The sequence below is a fragment of the Eupeodes corollae genome, chromosome 2 (assembly GCF_945859685.1).
Source record: "Eupeodes corollae chromosome 2, idEupCoro1.1, whole genome shotgun sequence".
NCBI lineage: Eukaryota > Metazoa > Arthropoda > Insecta > Diptera > Syrphidae > Eupeodes > Eupeodes corollae.
Window position 1 is genome coordinate 90,533,523 of NC_079148.1, and position 15,775 is coordinate 90,549,297.

Sequence of the window (15,775 nt, forward strand, 5' to 3'; positions counted from 1 at the left end):
AACACCAGTTGGAACAACATCACCACGTGTCAAGTCACAAAATACATCTGTCCAACACTGATGGATTTAAGACGTTCAAGGTGCTTACTCTCTCTAAGCAGATCGCATATAAGCTCGATAATAGGTGTTATAACCGGACACTTTCTAATAGGAAAGCACGCCACGAGACTAGAACTATTCTCAAATGACAGAAGCTGTATGGACGAGGAAGACGATAAATAAGTTCTTCATCTTCTCTGAACATGCCCTGCTCTGGCTCTAAAACGCAAGAATTACCTAGGAGAATTCTTCTTTAACGATCTAAATCATATCAGCATAATCAGCCTCTCACGTTTCGAAAGGGACTCAAACTGGTTCCATTGAGCTTAGAAGGAAGCTTCAAGATTCAATTGGTATCACAGTGGGCCATTAATATGACCTAAGTGTGTCCGTTTCCATCTTGGACAGCCACTATAACCTAACCTAACATAACTTGATGTTTAGCTAATATTTTGTATTTAGATGGATGGTACCAGAATTAAAAATGTGCAACGATAATAATATATTATTAGAAAATGTATTCATGGACGTGGGAAAGTCCGGCTTGCAATAGTTTTCAGATAAAAAATATGATTTTTGACATACTCGTAAAAGACAGAGTGGAAGACATAGTTCGCAAAGTATTGTATTGTATTTGCATTTAAACTTTTTTATTGACTTATTCGAAGACGTGATATTTGCAGTCATAATTACCTTTAACTTTAAGACTGTGTCGGCAAAAAGCTTCAACTCTCAAAAGGTTATATTTTATATTGAAAACAATACAAGATTCAACACACATTACTATGTTTTTCGTTAAAATCTTTTTTTAATTATAAAACTAAACATTGTTTTTCCAAACTGACTTCTCTTCGGCTTCAAGTAAGTTTGATTGGCTTACAACTTATTTATCTATTAACTTCTACTTCCACATTGTATGACATAGCATTTAGTGAAAGCTTAAGTAACATTTAATTAATTTAGCACACCTGCATTAGTTACTTCTTTAAATGGTATCAAATTACATTTTAAGACTTACATTTTCATCTATAGAAAATTAATAAAGTCAAACTTATGAATCGTTGAAGAAGTCAACTTCACATTTTATTTAAAAAAAAAAAATAGAAACAACGACCACTTACAATTCTTTGTATAAAAATATATATTCGTCTTCATTACCGACAGGAATCTTGATCAGGAGCATCATTTTTTTCAGTTTTAGAATCAGTTGGAGCACTTTCAGGTTCTGGTGTTGGTAATTCTCCAAATAGTTGAGTTAGATATTTTGTATATTCGCAGATATGTTGGACCTTATTCCCAGTTGATGCAGCAGACGAACTGTCTCTACCGATATAACTGTGAAAATAACAATCTTGTTTGAATTTCAACTCTCTTATCTTGTTGTAGCAGTTTAAAAATATTTATATTTTACCAAATAAATTTTAGGTGCTAGTGTGATCTTAACGTTTGTAGACGTTAGCTACATTATGCTGGCAATCGCTACAACTATTGCTTCTGTAAGACGCTATGAAGAAATAAAACATAAGGTGAAATAACATCACCATATGTCAGGTCACGAAAAACGGTCTAAAAAAGGTTTAAACCGCTCAAGGTGCTTGCAATCTGTAAGCAGATCGAATATAAGCTCGATAAATAGGTGTCGAAAACGGGTACCGCCTAATAGAAAAGCAGGCCACGTGACTAGGCGTAGTCTCAAATGACTCTAACAGAAGGAAGAGGAAACAGTTCTTCACCTTCTCTTTTCATGACCTGCCGTAGCTCAAAAACGCAATTCTTCAACAACGACCTAAACGATCTTAATAGGGGAGTTCTGCTCAAGATGACATACTTTTTCTATACATCTGAAAATAAAAAATTTAGGACACATAGCAATGAATTCAAAAATTATTTATTTAAGAAAGAACAAAATCTTAAATATAAAAAAATTAAACAACATTTAGTATTTGAAAAAAAAAAAATGCCCAGAGGCCTGTCTAAGACGAGATACCTTCGGGTAAGAAGACACACAATGAGTGGCACCATTTATTACATGCTTGGCCAATGCTCTCCTGGGCTTGAAATGCTAAATAGCTCATTGCAGTAAATGCAAGCCACATCGCCATCATCGTCTGACAATTTCCGCTGCTGACCATCATTGTCATGTAGTATGATGATTGTGTGTAGGGCCGGATGATGGTGAGGTAGCGATATGTGCTGATTTTGAAGTACTTTGATTTAAGTCCACAGACTTTTTTGATGCTGATGGTCCTGGAACACCGAATGATTGAACCTCATCAGCTGCAAGTTGAAGGGAATTTTGTGTTCTTTCAACTTCATCCATGTCATTTTCTGCCACTTGGCTAGACAAAAACAAGTTATCAGGAAATATGTTCATGTTGAATGGAAGCCGCTTGTAATGTAGCCTACTGAAGCAGCGCATCCATATACCTTACCAAATAAAGCCCTTATTTGCCATGTTGCCAATTCCTGATTATAGTACCTGTCAAGTGGTCCAAAAAATGAAAGCTATAATTGCTGCATTTTATGTGTGCAGTGGGGTGGCAGGCACGGCATATAACAATGGTCGCATTTCCAAAGCTAGTGGATACGTAGTCAAAATTCAACTAGTTTTGTGAATGCAAAACGACACTACAAAGCTATTCAACCTCGAACTGTCATATTATTGACAAATGCAAATATATAAAATAAGAAACATTTTTGATTTGATAACTTTAACTTATCTTTTGTGTTTTTAAATTCAATAAAATCAAATTTAAGACAAAATTTGAATGATTTATATTTGTATTTAAAGCCTAGTACATACTTGTGAACCATCTCGTGAACCCATACAAATTTCAGTTTTTGGTTCACCCGTGAACTTGCTCGTGAAGCTGAGTGGAGAACAAAGTGGAGAGTTTTCGTTCACGGGCAATTCACGTGCAAAATGTACGGGAACTGTTGGTGAAGCTTTGACATTTGGTTTGTTCATGTTCACAACGTGTACTCACAAGTGTGTACCAGTGAGCAATGTCAAAAGTTCACTTTCTCCACTGGCGAACGTTCACTTCACGAGGAAGTATGTACTAGGCTTAAATATTGAACAATTTATTTCATTTTGAATTCGTGTTACTTTACCGAGCAGCTGATTGTGAAACGTCAAAATCACTCTCCACCAACTTTGTAGCTGAATTTATTACACTACGTCGGAGGGGAAATTTCAACTACTTTTGTAGTTAGATTTAGCCAATCAGAATCGCAGAAGCCACTAGCTTTGTGAATGCGACCAATACCATTTGCTTTGGCATATTTTAATGTCCGGATATTTTGAAGGCTGCAACAGTGATCCAGCTGGTGCACCATCAAAATATTCCAGTTTTGTGATTTTTTTTTCGGGAGAATATTAAAGCTGGAGGAACAAAGTTTCCAGTTTCACCTGCACTACGACAGTGATATGTTGACCTCTTTCGGCACTTGTTAAGGCACCAACTTTTTTTTTAACTTTTGAGTGCTAAGACTTTTGTTGGCCTTTGAACTGTACTTAATCCAGATTCTTCCATATTATAGATGTTATGAGGCGATATTTCTTCGACCTTGTTAGTTCGGGATATAAATTCATTCAGCCAGTCCCATCCTGCCATTTGGGTTCAGTTTTCAGTTTTTCGGCAAATTCATGAGCTAATTTTCTGACTTCCGTTAGGTGCCAGTTATAGCTATCATTGAAACCGATCCGGAAAAATGTTTGAATCGATATTTGACGGTGTTTCCCTCTGATTATAAATGAAAATTGTATATCGATCGATTGGGAATGACACACACATTTTTTTTTTGAGCAAAAGTGTAATTAAGCATTTATTTTTATTTAAATATTTGTTTTTCTATTTTCCGGACGGAAATTCATTTTTCTGAACAGCTGATAATTTTATGTTCAAAGTGAAACGAATCGTTCCACTGATTTGTGTTTCAATTTCACACAATTCCAATGACATATTTCTGTCAGTACAAATTTTTCGGTGGATTTCAATTAGGAAATTTTTTTCAATGACAGAAATTTTTAATGATAGTTATAAACGACCTGACAAAAAAATTCCAATGTTTGTTTTCAATGGTAAAACCGAAGAAACGACTCTCGAAGTCCAATAGGTGTTCAACTATCAATTTTTCCACTTCTTGGTTGAACGTTGGTTTGAAGTGCCTCATGTTTTGTGGAATGGCTTTGAGGGTGGCTTGCAGGACTTTGTGTATATTTGCGGCAGAAACCCAGCAAAACGTTTTGTTTTTAACATCTTCAATGGAATTATCCATGTCTTCTTTTGACCAACAAAGCCTGGTTGATTTTCTTTTGTTATTTCCCAGACATTTGACAGTACGGCTTAAGTTGGACTTGAGGGTATACTGATGATCATTCCTATAAGCGCGAGTATAACGGTTGAATTGTTTAAGGGAAGGAATGCAGATGGCTATTTCACTAGATCATAAACCGTAAAAATAACTTTAAAAAAGGGTCAGAAAAGAAATCTGATGAAGATGTTCAAGTGAAGTAAATGAACTTATGATGGTATTATCAAATATCAATTTAAATGCTCTAGGTTCAATACTATCCAAGAGGCTTAAGAAGTTGCAGGAGATGGAGGTTATACTCAAGCTTTGGACGTATATAAGACTTGTAGAAAACAACCAGATAAGAAGTGGTGAAACATTTCTTGCATTGCCTAAGGAAACGCAAACGCTTTGCAAAATTTTTGGCGACATCGCGTATGTAATCGTTCCACAAGAGGTGGTTTGTGACACATTACCCGTGTTTTGTTGGGAAATCTATCCATAGTAAAGTAGGATTTTACACGAATAACAAAAACAATATCCACAGTGAGAATAACACCGATAAAAGTTAGAGTAGAATCTCACTATGGATAGGTTTTTGACATTTATACGAGCGTCAAATGGATCTTATGTGATTTCATTCTCAAATGTTGGTACGATTGATATTGCATTTGTATCTCGATGGCTGTGTTCGTTGTTCTGCATTTGGAATCATGTGTGTTTTCCATTGCGGAAAAAACGAATCTATTATTAGCCGCGTTTTATTATCACCATGATCTGATCCGGATCTTGGATTTACATGCATTACAACAACAACACAAGATCCTGCTTTGTGTTTGGATCTCAATTTGAGATCCAAAATTTAATTCTTTTTTCACAACAAGGAGCGCTCTATCATTGTGATTTCACATGTAAATGTTGGTATCATTGCAAACAAATTAAATAAAACCTGTATTGCCGTATAAACATTTTAATTTGACTGAAATAAAATATTTTTTTAAATAAAAAGCGAGAAGCTTTATATTTATTTATTTGGTATATAATCCATGAAATAATTAGATATTTTAACAAAACTAATTAATTGGTGAAATTCAAATATGTAATAAAGTCCAAAAAAATGTATATTTGACATAATTTATGGGTATTATTTTCCCCAAAAAAAAAGAAACAAAAAAAATCATTGAGCAAAATGTTCTATGGGCAAGAACTCAGAACCGTCTGAACCATCTCAATTAAGAGAGTAGTTTTGAAATGACGGTGGGTTGTATTAGGAAGCTAAGCTTCTTATTTACTTCAGTTCCCATCAAACCATACGTTTTCCTTAGGCATGATGCTTTTAACCCTGTTCGGGATAAAAGTTCTCTATTCCCCGGAGAATCAAACATGTGATCATATATGCGCTGGCGGCAACGTCACTATCGAGGAAGCATATTGACCAGTTAAAGATCCTGGAGTAATTATTGAGACCGTCCCAGTTGGCTTTCTCGTATTGCCAAACGGTTCTCCTAGGATCTCGTTTTCTTTAACTGGAAAGTTTTCCACGAGAAATTTACAGATATAATACAATAGTCAGATGTGAGGAGATAGAACACTAACAGTGTTCTTATCAGGGTCGGAGGTAAGAAACAAGTCAAGAGTGCTCCGGGTGTTGTCTGGGCCGAATGTTGAAGCTATGAAGAATTGTGTACATTAAAATCGACCGTAAGAACGATTTTAATGCTAGGATAGGACGAAACAACTCTTTGGATGGAACTTACCTCTGGGTAAGTTCATTAAAGTATAAATGCAGCAGTAATGCAAGATTTTCGTTCATAAATGTAAATACACTGCATTACTGCAGTCGGTAACTCTGTTCCAAAAAACAGTCTGACATGAAATGCGATCAGACATGCAGTCATTGGTCGCATTCACAAAGCTAGTGGCTTAGTGGTCAAAATTCAACTAGCTTTGTGAATGCAAGACGACACTACAAAGCTATTCAACCTGGAACTGTCATATTATTGACAAATGCAAATATATAAAATAAGAAACATTTTTGATTTGATTACTTTAACTTATCTTTTGTGTTTTTAAATTCGATAAAATCAAATTTAACACACAATTTGAATGATTTATTTTTGTATTTCATTACTGACTTTATTTTATTTTGATTTCGTGTGTCTTTACCGGGCAGCTGCTTGTGAAAAGTCAAAATCATTATCCACTAACTTTGTAGCTGATTTTTTTACACTACGTCGGAGTATGGACTCCCTATTACAAAATTCATAGAAAACGTATTGAATCAATTCAAAATAATTTCATTCGCTTTGCCCTAAAAGGTCTTCCTTGGGAAGATACCTATGATCTGCCTCCCTATAATCATCGTATTCTACTTCTTCAAATGCAATCTCTCCATCAAAGGCGTGTTAATAATGAAATGACTTAGTATTTTTTCATCAACTCATTAATGGTGAAATTGATGCACCTTATTTGCAATCTTGTGTACATTTCAATTACTGGGGCGGAACTCATCACCTGCGCACATTTGATTTTATACATATTGACTTCCATAGAACTAACTATGGCAAGAATGAAGCTTTAAGTCGAATGAGCATTTTATATAACTTAAACTGTTCATCGATAGATTTAAATAAGGTGGGATTAAAATCATTGTTTAGAACCAGTGCTCCACTATCGTAATCGTTCTCATTTTATTTTTTGTTCTGTAATAGTTAAATGCTAATTTTGTTTTGTATTTCGTGCGTGTGTTAGGCTATATTTGTATTATTTTTTACTAATAACTAACGCATGCACTTATGATGAGCCTCTGATCGTAGTTTGACGCTTGCTATAAGCTTACTACTTTCTGAAATTCTGAAGTGTAAAAAAAAACATTTTTATTGAACATTTAAAAAAAAAATTAGTTAAGTCTCTAAAAACCCGCATAACTCAAAGAAAAAACTTAATTATTTTTGTCACACTCTTTTAAAGGCGCCTACTTTGATGACATTTATGAACTGGTTTTTGATATTGTATATCTGCCGCATTCTTGCAGTAGTTTTTCTGTTTATAAATGCATTTCATGAGTTTTGAGGGCATGGCTTGTGGAATTAGTTGCATTTTTGAACTCACCCTCTGGCTTCGATAAAGGAAGTAATAGTGAATGATTTGGTTATTTACGGAAAACTTAAAGCACTATAATTAGAAAAGAAATTGGTGCAAAAACATATTGTGGTAAGAGCTGATAAGCAACATCATTCTTATTGTATATGGCGAGGCCATGGTGGAAACGCTATAACCTTACTTACTTAAGGTGGCGCTACAGTCCTGTGTGAACTAGGGCCTCACCCAACAAACTTCTCCATCTAGCTTGGTCCCTAGCTATATGTCTCAAGTTTCGCGCTCCAACCAACGCTATAACCATGAATACAAAATTCAGCACGATCGGGATCCTTACCTACTTGGGTTTCACTTAGTACCAAAACAGCTTGCATGTATGAAACAATAAGGCGGTATGCCAACAAAAAATTCGCCCTAAGCCCACGAATATTACAATAATCTGCTCTGAATTGTCCAGTCACTGCAAATACTAAAACCAATACTGATAGAATTGAGAATAAAATTCACTGAATAATTATCAATACCCTTCACTGCCTTAGCAGTGACGAGAATCGATCCGGCCCTGAGCTGCAAAATAGTAAAATTAATTCAAATAATCTGCTCAAGCACAAGTTAGCATATTCACAAATTCCATTCGTACTGAAAACTTAATACATAAACTAGGCTGTGCAACTGTCGAAGAAGGGAAAGCAAGGATGGGATTCTACTCACTGTGATGTGCTGAGTGGCTTATAATTTGTTGTTATTGGTGTTTTTTTTGTTGTTCTTGGGAGATGTGATTTCGGGTATAGCTTTTATTGTTGTTTTATTTATGAATGCTCTTATTAGTTATTGTTTTGTATGATTTATTATATATTTGATATAACTATTGTTTTTGTTTGTTTAATAAATTTGTGTGTATATATAGTTTGGCTGCAAATAAACTGCTCTCCACGACATGACACGATTAACAAGTAAATAGAAAAAAGATCGAGCACAGATACAACGTAAAACGCACAGCTCTGGAGTAATCTTTACTGACAACTCTTAAGCCCAACTTACGTATAGTCGTACTCTCAAGAGATTCGTTCTTTAGACGTACTAAGCGAATGTGTCATTCTTTGTCATTGCATTCAAAACCAATGTGCTCCGACACCTTTTAAACCATCTCTTTTTTTCTTAATGCTCGCACTATTGTCTTTGTCTCGAGCTTGGCTATAAGGGTCGTTTACAATGTCTATGTCATTATGACCTCCAGTTTTTCGTGGTCTTTTTTTTTTGGAGTACATTTTCAAATATTTTAGACTGCAACCAAACAAACAGTCCGTTGAGAACCAAGGCCTAGTGACTTACAACTCTCAACCATTCCTGTGTGCGAGTAATGTTGTCAGGAATGGAGGGGACCTACAGTTTATATGCCGACTCCGAACGGCTAATTTTGAGAAAGCACTTTTTCATGACAATAGTTACTCTTGGAGAATTTGTCAGTTCCTCGCAAGAGGTACCCGTGAAAAGACTTTAGATGGCATAGGCAGGGATCGAACCCAAGACCTCTAGCATGACAGTCCAACGCACTAACCATCATGCCACGGCACGGTAAGAACACTACATTCATACAACTTTTTAATTAGTACTTATTCAAATGTTCCGTTTTCAATGAGCGGAAGGAAACATTTATTAAATAAAAAAGTGGATCCGATTTTAAATCGATTTTGGATCAAATTTTTGTCCAAATAAAGAATTTAACATGACGCGAAATACGATACTAATTTCTTTTGAAGTGCCTTTAAGAAATTTTCAAAATAGTTAAAAATGCTGTTCACTGAAAACATATTTACTAATTTTCAAATTTTCAAAACTCGAATTTAATAAATTTTTTTGGATTGATTTTACTTTACTTTTATTTATTTTGGTGCAAGTGTAGAATTGTTGTTATACATACATTTTATACTCATTTTTGCTTTATTAATTTTATTTCAAAAGAAATAAAAAAAACTAAATGGTATAATTTAGAAGGTAGGTGCTTTTTGTTAATTTCTAATAATAAATAACAATCATTACATTAAAAAAATCAATATCGCTCTTTATCACGTTTTAGTTGTGTGTATTTGATTACAAATCAAGGCGCTACTTTTTTGTTTAACATAGTTTCTTATTTTGTTTTTTCTTCTTTTCGTAAATTAGATCGCCAGTTCTTATTTTTTTTTGTCGACTAATTTAAATATGTATTTAATATATTTATTTTTCGTTTGGATTTCTTACAATACTAGCTAGCACAAAGAACCTTTATAAACGACAGTATGAATTCAGTTTTTTTGTTTTTTCTTAAATAGGTTTGCAAATTAGATTGTTTTTTATTGGTCTAAATTAATGAAACGAAATAACTCTTGACTTTATCAAAAATATCTCCGTAATACAATATAACTCTTTTAGAGCATTTTTCATTTTAGTTTATATTTAAATCTTTCGTTACATAAATCTTAAAATATACATTTTTAAAAAATAAAACGCTTATGCAAACACAACTCAAATAAGTTTTTCTTTACTTTTTTCTTGTGATCGAACCATGGAACGATCGCGCTAAACAAAAAAATATTAAAATATATGTATAAACGTCTATGAACTTTTAAACGAGTCTTTGTGAACTTGTTGCATAGTAAGAAAAGATAACAATTTAACCTCAACTGAAAAAATAAATTAATAAATATTTAAAACATAGTTCTTACTCGGAAAATAATAAAATAATAAAACAAAAGACGTGTGGTCACTCCATACTATAAATTTTGAGTCTGTTCTAAAATCAACCACTATTTGTTTAGTTCTCAGTTAATAATGTAAGGATCTATAGTGCCATAGCATCATTTAAAAAGGCGTTCAGTTCACGGATGTGCATTGCTTTCGATCCAGTGGCGGTAGATGCTCCAGTGGGGCGGCCTACATAGCTGTTTGATTCGATGTCATCCATAAAGAGTAAGGGTTTAATGTTGTGGTGAAGTGAGGAGAAAAGAAAAAGTAAGTTTTGTTTTAAATTAATAAATTGTTTTTTTTTTTAAATATTTAATTTTTTATTTAAAAAATAAAGTATTTGCTTATGAAATTTTAATATTGTGTGACAGATGAGAAGACCAGTACATGAATTTTGATTCCTAAGCACTAAAACAGCCAAGAATTCAAAACTAAAAAATATTGGATTTTGGTCTGATTGACAATTTGTATATACTCGTAACTTAGGGTGTCTCTTAATGTGCCTGACCGAGATGTTGGTTTTGGGTTACTTAGTTTCTTTCTCCGCACATCAAGAATGCGAATATACTTTACCCAAATCTGTTTTTACTACTCCCATTTTGATGAAATGATTGCATTTACCTTCAATGCCAGCCCCTAACTTGGGAGCGATTGATTTTTAGGGGTACGGACTGCTTCTATTGTATTTTTGTCAATGCTTTAAGTGACTAATTTGAAGATTTTACAAACTTACACAAAAAGATTAAAAGTGTTGCAAATCACTGTCGTCATGTCTTGCCAAAAAAGGGTTCCTCGAGGGCTAATCTTAAAGTTGTCTAGAACCTTATTTGTATCACTAAAGTTCTGGGAAAAGAGGTTATTTTTAAATCTTTTACCATTTTTCTGGTATTTTTGTGGGCAAATCTTTTTTAAATTCTTTATAGGAATAAAGTGAAGTCTCAACTTTGATGACCTGTTGAGCTTCAATAATCCCTTCTTACGTATAGATACTCTTTAAGCAGGAAAAACATAATCCAATGAATATGTTCAATTCCGATTATTTTCCCCGAGCTACTTGAAGACTTTCCATCTTTGCCTTTTCATATACTTTTAACGATGCACAAGGTAATTATTGAAACTGAACTCAGGCTGATATTATTCATTGCATAAGTTACGAGCAGACTGCTCGTTGTGACGTCAAGTAAAAAGTTTGAAAAGCAGTGCAAAAGCTATACCTAAACTACTGTACGTAAACTAGTATACAAGGGTTTTCAGATGATGTGCGGAATCTGTCCCAAAAGCCAGCGTTGATTTTGCCGCACGTTAAGGCTAGGCGCGCACATGCAACTTTTAGTTTCGAAACTGTTTGGTTTCTAAACTGAGCACTATAGACTTATATGAGAGTCCGCGCACATGCAGAAACCATTCTGTCGCCTATTCGAGCAAGTTTTTAGTTTGTTTTTTGTGTCACAAGGAATTATAAGTAAGTGCGCGGACATTCAATCGTTGAATAAATGTTTTCTGTGTATTGGTTTATTTCATTGAATACTTTCGGAGTTGCTTATGTGCGCGATTTTTGGGCTACTAACGATCGAACTATTTGGTTTCGAAAAAGTTGCATGTGCGCGCCTAGCCTATGTGCACGCAAATGAGAGTGCAAATTTTGCTGCCAATGTGTGAAGTGCTCGCACGATATGTGGAAAAATCCGCACATTACCCATTTTCGATCATATGCAGGTTTGCGATAATATAAAAGATTGTTTGACTTTGCTCAAGGTTTGTGATTGTTGACTTAGTTTGAAACCTACATACGTTTAATTAATAAAGTGTTGAAAATGTCGAAAAAGCAGTGTGCTGCTATTGTTCTTTAAGGATTGATTGAAGAAGATAAAGTTCATGACAGTCGCCAAGAATCTAGTGTGAAGCAATTAGAGGTTCTCAGAAGGATACCGACAGAACGATACTGTGCGAAATTGTTACTGGAGTAAACCAAAATTAAAAAACCATTTCCTACGAACTTCGACAGACCAATTTGATCATTTACTTAAATGCAACTAAACAATCCCGCTTCGGGCTGACTAATACTGACTCTTTGTTTCTATCCAATTTCAGGTCCTTGCAATATCTGCTCCACATTTCAGTTAACACACAATTTCGATAATCCCATAAGTCCTTGACGCAATTTATGAAGCTCTTCCCATCGATTTTTTGAAAGTGAGAGTTTGTGCTATAAGTAATTGCTATCAGAACTGCTTCACAACCACTACTGATATGCGCGTATTGTTTTTGTGCCACCGCAAATGAATGGCTGCGTTCAATCTCAGACAGATAGGGTATCCGGATACCTTTTTGTTAGTGTTTTATGTGTAAAATAACAGCTGATCAAAAACAGCTGAGATTTCAAAAAAGGGATCCAAAGGTATCCAAGAATTTCTGGGGTATGTAGGTATCTGACAAAACAGCTGATTCAACACATGGTTGAATTTCAAGAAACTTGAAAATTGATTTCAGCTTTTTGTATTTGTTTGTAAACAAAAAGATACAAAATGTTAGTTGAAGTTGTATTTGAGGATGTTCTGTACATAATAGACGATGAAGAAGCCTCCGAATTTTAGAAGCTAATTATGATCTATTTTTTTAAAGTTCAAAACTGACTTATGATTATCTCGTTTTGTAGATGACTAATTTGCTAGGTCTATACCTTTATGTAGGTATCTGTTTCGTTTCTGTTAGGATAGTTTTTTGTTAAACGTAAATTGTTTAAAACCAGAGATTTCGCAAGTAAATTATTAATCGTGTTGAATTCCAGTTGAGCTAAGAGGAAATTTTTAACGTAGATTACAGATTAAGGTTATCTCCTATTTATTAAATTGTCACGCACCTAACAATTCATCATCGTCCGACGAATCAGTTAATTATCCATTAAATGTTTTATCTTACAACAATCTTGACTTCAAAGCTTAATTGTTGCTCTGCTGTTTGTGAACAGCTGAAAGATGTTTTTATTTTTTGACAGCTATCCAACTCGTTCAACAAGGTATCTAAAAATCCAGCTATCCAAGATACCCTAACCAACACAAGATTGAACGCAGCCAATGAGACGATCGCACATGTATGCAAGCTTTCACCAAAAATATTCGAAGGTGTTCAGACGATATGCAAAAAAAACTGCACACTTTTATACAGTCTCGCTGTCGCATATCGTCCGCAAACCATTTGCTTGCATGAGCAACGTTTCCCAAAAGGGAGCTAAGATTATATTAAAAATGAGGTCAGAACCGCAAATGTTTGCCGCTTTTATATGCCGTCTGCTCGAAGCTTTACTTATGCATACGTTTAGTAAAATTAGATAACAATTTGTATCAAATGAGTTTCTTGAGCAACGAAAACTTAAGAGTTTTGTAAAAACCATTTTAACTGGACTATGTAAATTTACAATTAGGATAAATTGCGTCAAAAAAAAAAACTTATAATGTATTAACTGAGACTTTTCAACTCAATGATTTGATTTGTACCAAATTTTCTATTGAATTTGAACTGCACGGTTTCTTTTTTTTTAAATAAAAATAACTGAAAATTGAGATAAAAGAAAATATAATTTGTAAAATCAAAGGACAGAAATCCGGATATTTAGTTAAAATACGAATACGTTAAACCGAACGGTTTTTTGACATACCTAACTTCACAAAATATTATATCCAGATTCGTTTTCGTATGAAACTTTTGGAAGTTGAATCAGAATATAAACGAATTCATATAAAATCACCGTCTGAACTTAAAATAATCGTTTGACTAAAGATGTCTCTATCATGTTTATAGCGAAATGAAGAGAGAGTAATATTTAAAACGATAATCAACGATTCCAATCTATCAAAACTATTCAGATTTTTTAGTAGTTTTTTTTTGTCTCCATATTTTTATTTTCCATATTCAGTCAGTTACAAAAGAAACACCCTGTCTTTCTTGGCGCATTTTTTGTAGATTAAAATAAACTTTAAACGATCATGCATTGTCACCATTTAAAAAGCATGCACACACACATAAAATTAGAAACAAAACTAAATAAAAATAACATGATGGAAAAAATCATAACATGAAATAAACAAAAATCAAACAATATTTTAACCCAACAAAAAAAAAACACTAGTTTTTCATTTGGATGTTTGAAAATAAAACAATAAAAAAAAGTCCTTTACTTCCAACTTTTCTAACTTTGAAAAAGGCATCTCTATGGAAATTAAGAAGTTCCAAAAGTTGAGATTATTAAAAGATTTTTGATTTTGAAGAATTTAATAAACTGCGTTTTTGTTTCCTTTTTTTTCAATATAATGCAATAATAAAGCAGGTTATAGCAATAAACCAAAAATTGCAAAACAAACTCAAACACAAAACATTAATGGAAGTTTTGAAATTAGGTTTTTGTTTGGTCGATTAGAAAACTCTAAAACCAAATCAACACATAGAACGTTTTTCATCAATGAAGTAGTAAGTAATTTGGAAACAAATGGTATCAGAATTGGATTATACAAAACTTTATCAATGCATGAATCATAAACATGTTTTGATACCGATGTGTAAAAGTAAGAGAGTGGTAAAAATAAGACCCCTTATGTCTTCATGGTAAAAGTAATACCCCTTATGTCTTTAAGACATATAGAGTTGAAAATGTACATATATCAAATCAAATAGAATATGATCCAGTGCTAATTTGTTCTCAGGAGATTATCTTTATTCCATGATTAATACATTTTTGGAAAAAAATCTTCTAAATCGCAGTTCTTTCAAATATAAATTAAAAGCTGCAACTTCTTACAAATCATTTGCATTACATACAAAAGTCAATGGGTTTATTTCCTTTAAATGAACCTACTACTGTTTTTAAATGATTTTTTCTTGTTGAATTCTTGAAAATAGCAACTATCCAAATACAGAACTCGGAAATTCACTTCTTTTTAAGTTGAAATATATAACCTAGCTGTCTACCTTGTAAAAACAAGGCCTTCCCAATTGCAGAATAAAATGAATGAAACCTGAGGTATCGCTTATTTTCGAATATTAAATGTTGTTGCTTTCTATCAAAGCTATAGACAACTCTCAACCATTTATGAGCGATCTTTATACCAAGAATGGAAATACCTACAACTTATTGCCGAAATAGAATTGATAAATAACAGCAAGTGGTTAGGTAAACCAAAATTCAACACACTTAGTCCACTTGTTGGCCTTGTGATTAGATTTAAAAAATCGACCCTACTAGTAACACTATTCGGAGGCAGTTACGAAGTGTTTGGGATAATAGATGTTTTTCTATAAATATGGTAACAGAGTATTGCAATCATATCAGCGTGTGGAGATAAAATGACCTAGTGAATTACTATAATGTTTCACTTCAATCGGTATCAGGGCATGTTGGTGTCAAAAGCAATGAGGAAGCATAAGGAAAGCAACAACATCCTCAACAGGGACAGAACACTATACAGGGAGCAATTTATTAACCACATTACTTCTCACTATTATCGCACAAGTACATTTAAATAATTCTCGTTTTGCCCTACTTTTGTATGGTTTTGAGTGTGTTAGAAGATATTCGAGAATATTGAATACAAAGTTCAATTTATATATGAATACATTTTATAAA

At 33.6% G+C, this 15,775-nt stretch overlaps 1 protein-coding gene across 7 annotated transcripts in view; it reads right to left on the reverse strand.

Moving 5' to 3' along the window:
• Nucleotides 1-1,090: 1,090 nt before the first annotated feature.
• Nucleotides 1,091-15,775, reverse strand: part of LOC129948247 (2-oxoglutarate dehydrogenase-like, mitochondrial) — a 45,002-nt gene continuing 30,317 nt past the window's right edge. For 6 of the 7 annotated variants that reach the window (XM_056059169.1, XM_056059168.1, XM_056059170.1 and 3 more), the window contains one exon: nucleotides 9,297-10,355. In XM_056059169.1, coding sequence (XP_055915144.1) covers nucleotides 10,256-10,355 — 100 coding nt within the window. In that variant the 3' untranslated portion in view covers nucleotides 9,297-10,255. Of the gene's footprint in view, nucleotides 1,375-9,296; nucleotides 10,356-15,775 lie in introns of those variants that run through there. The other variant, XM_056059171.1, reaches the window with a different exon arrangement.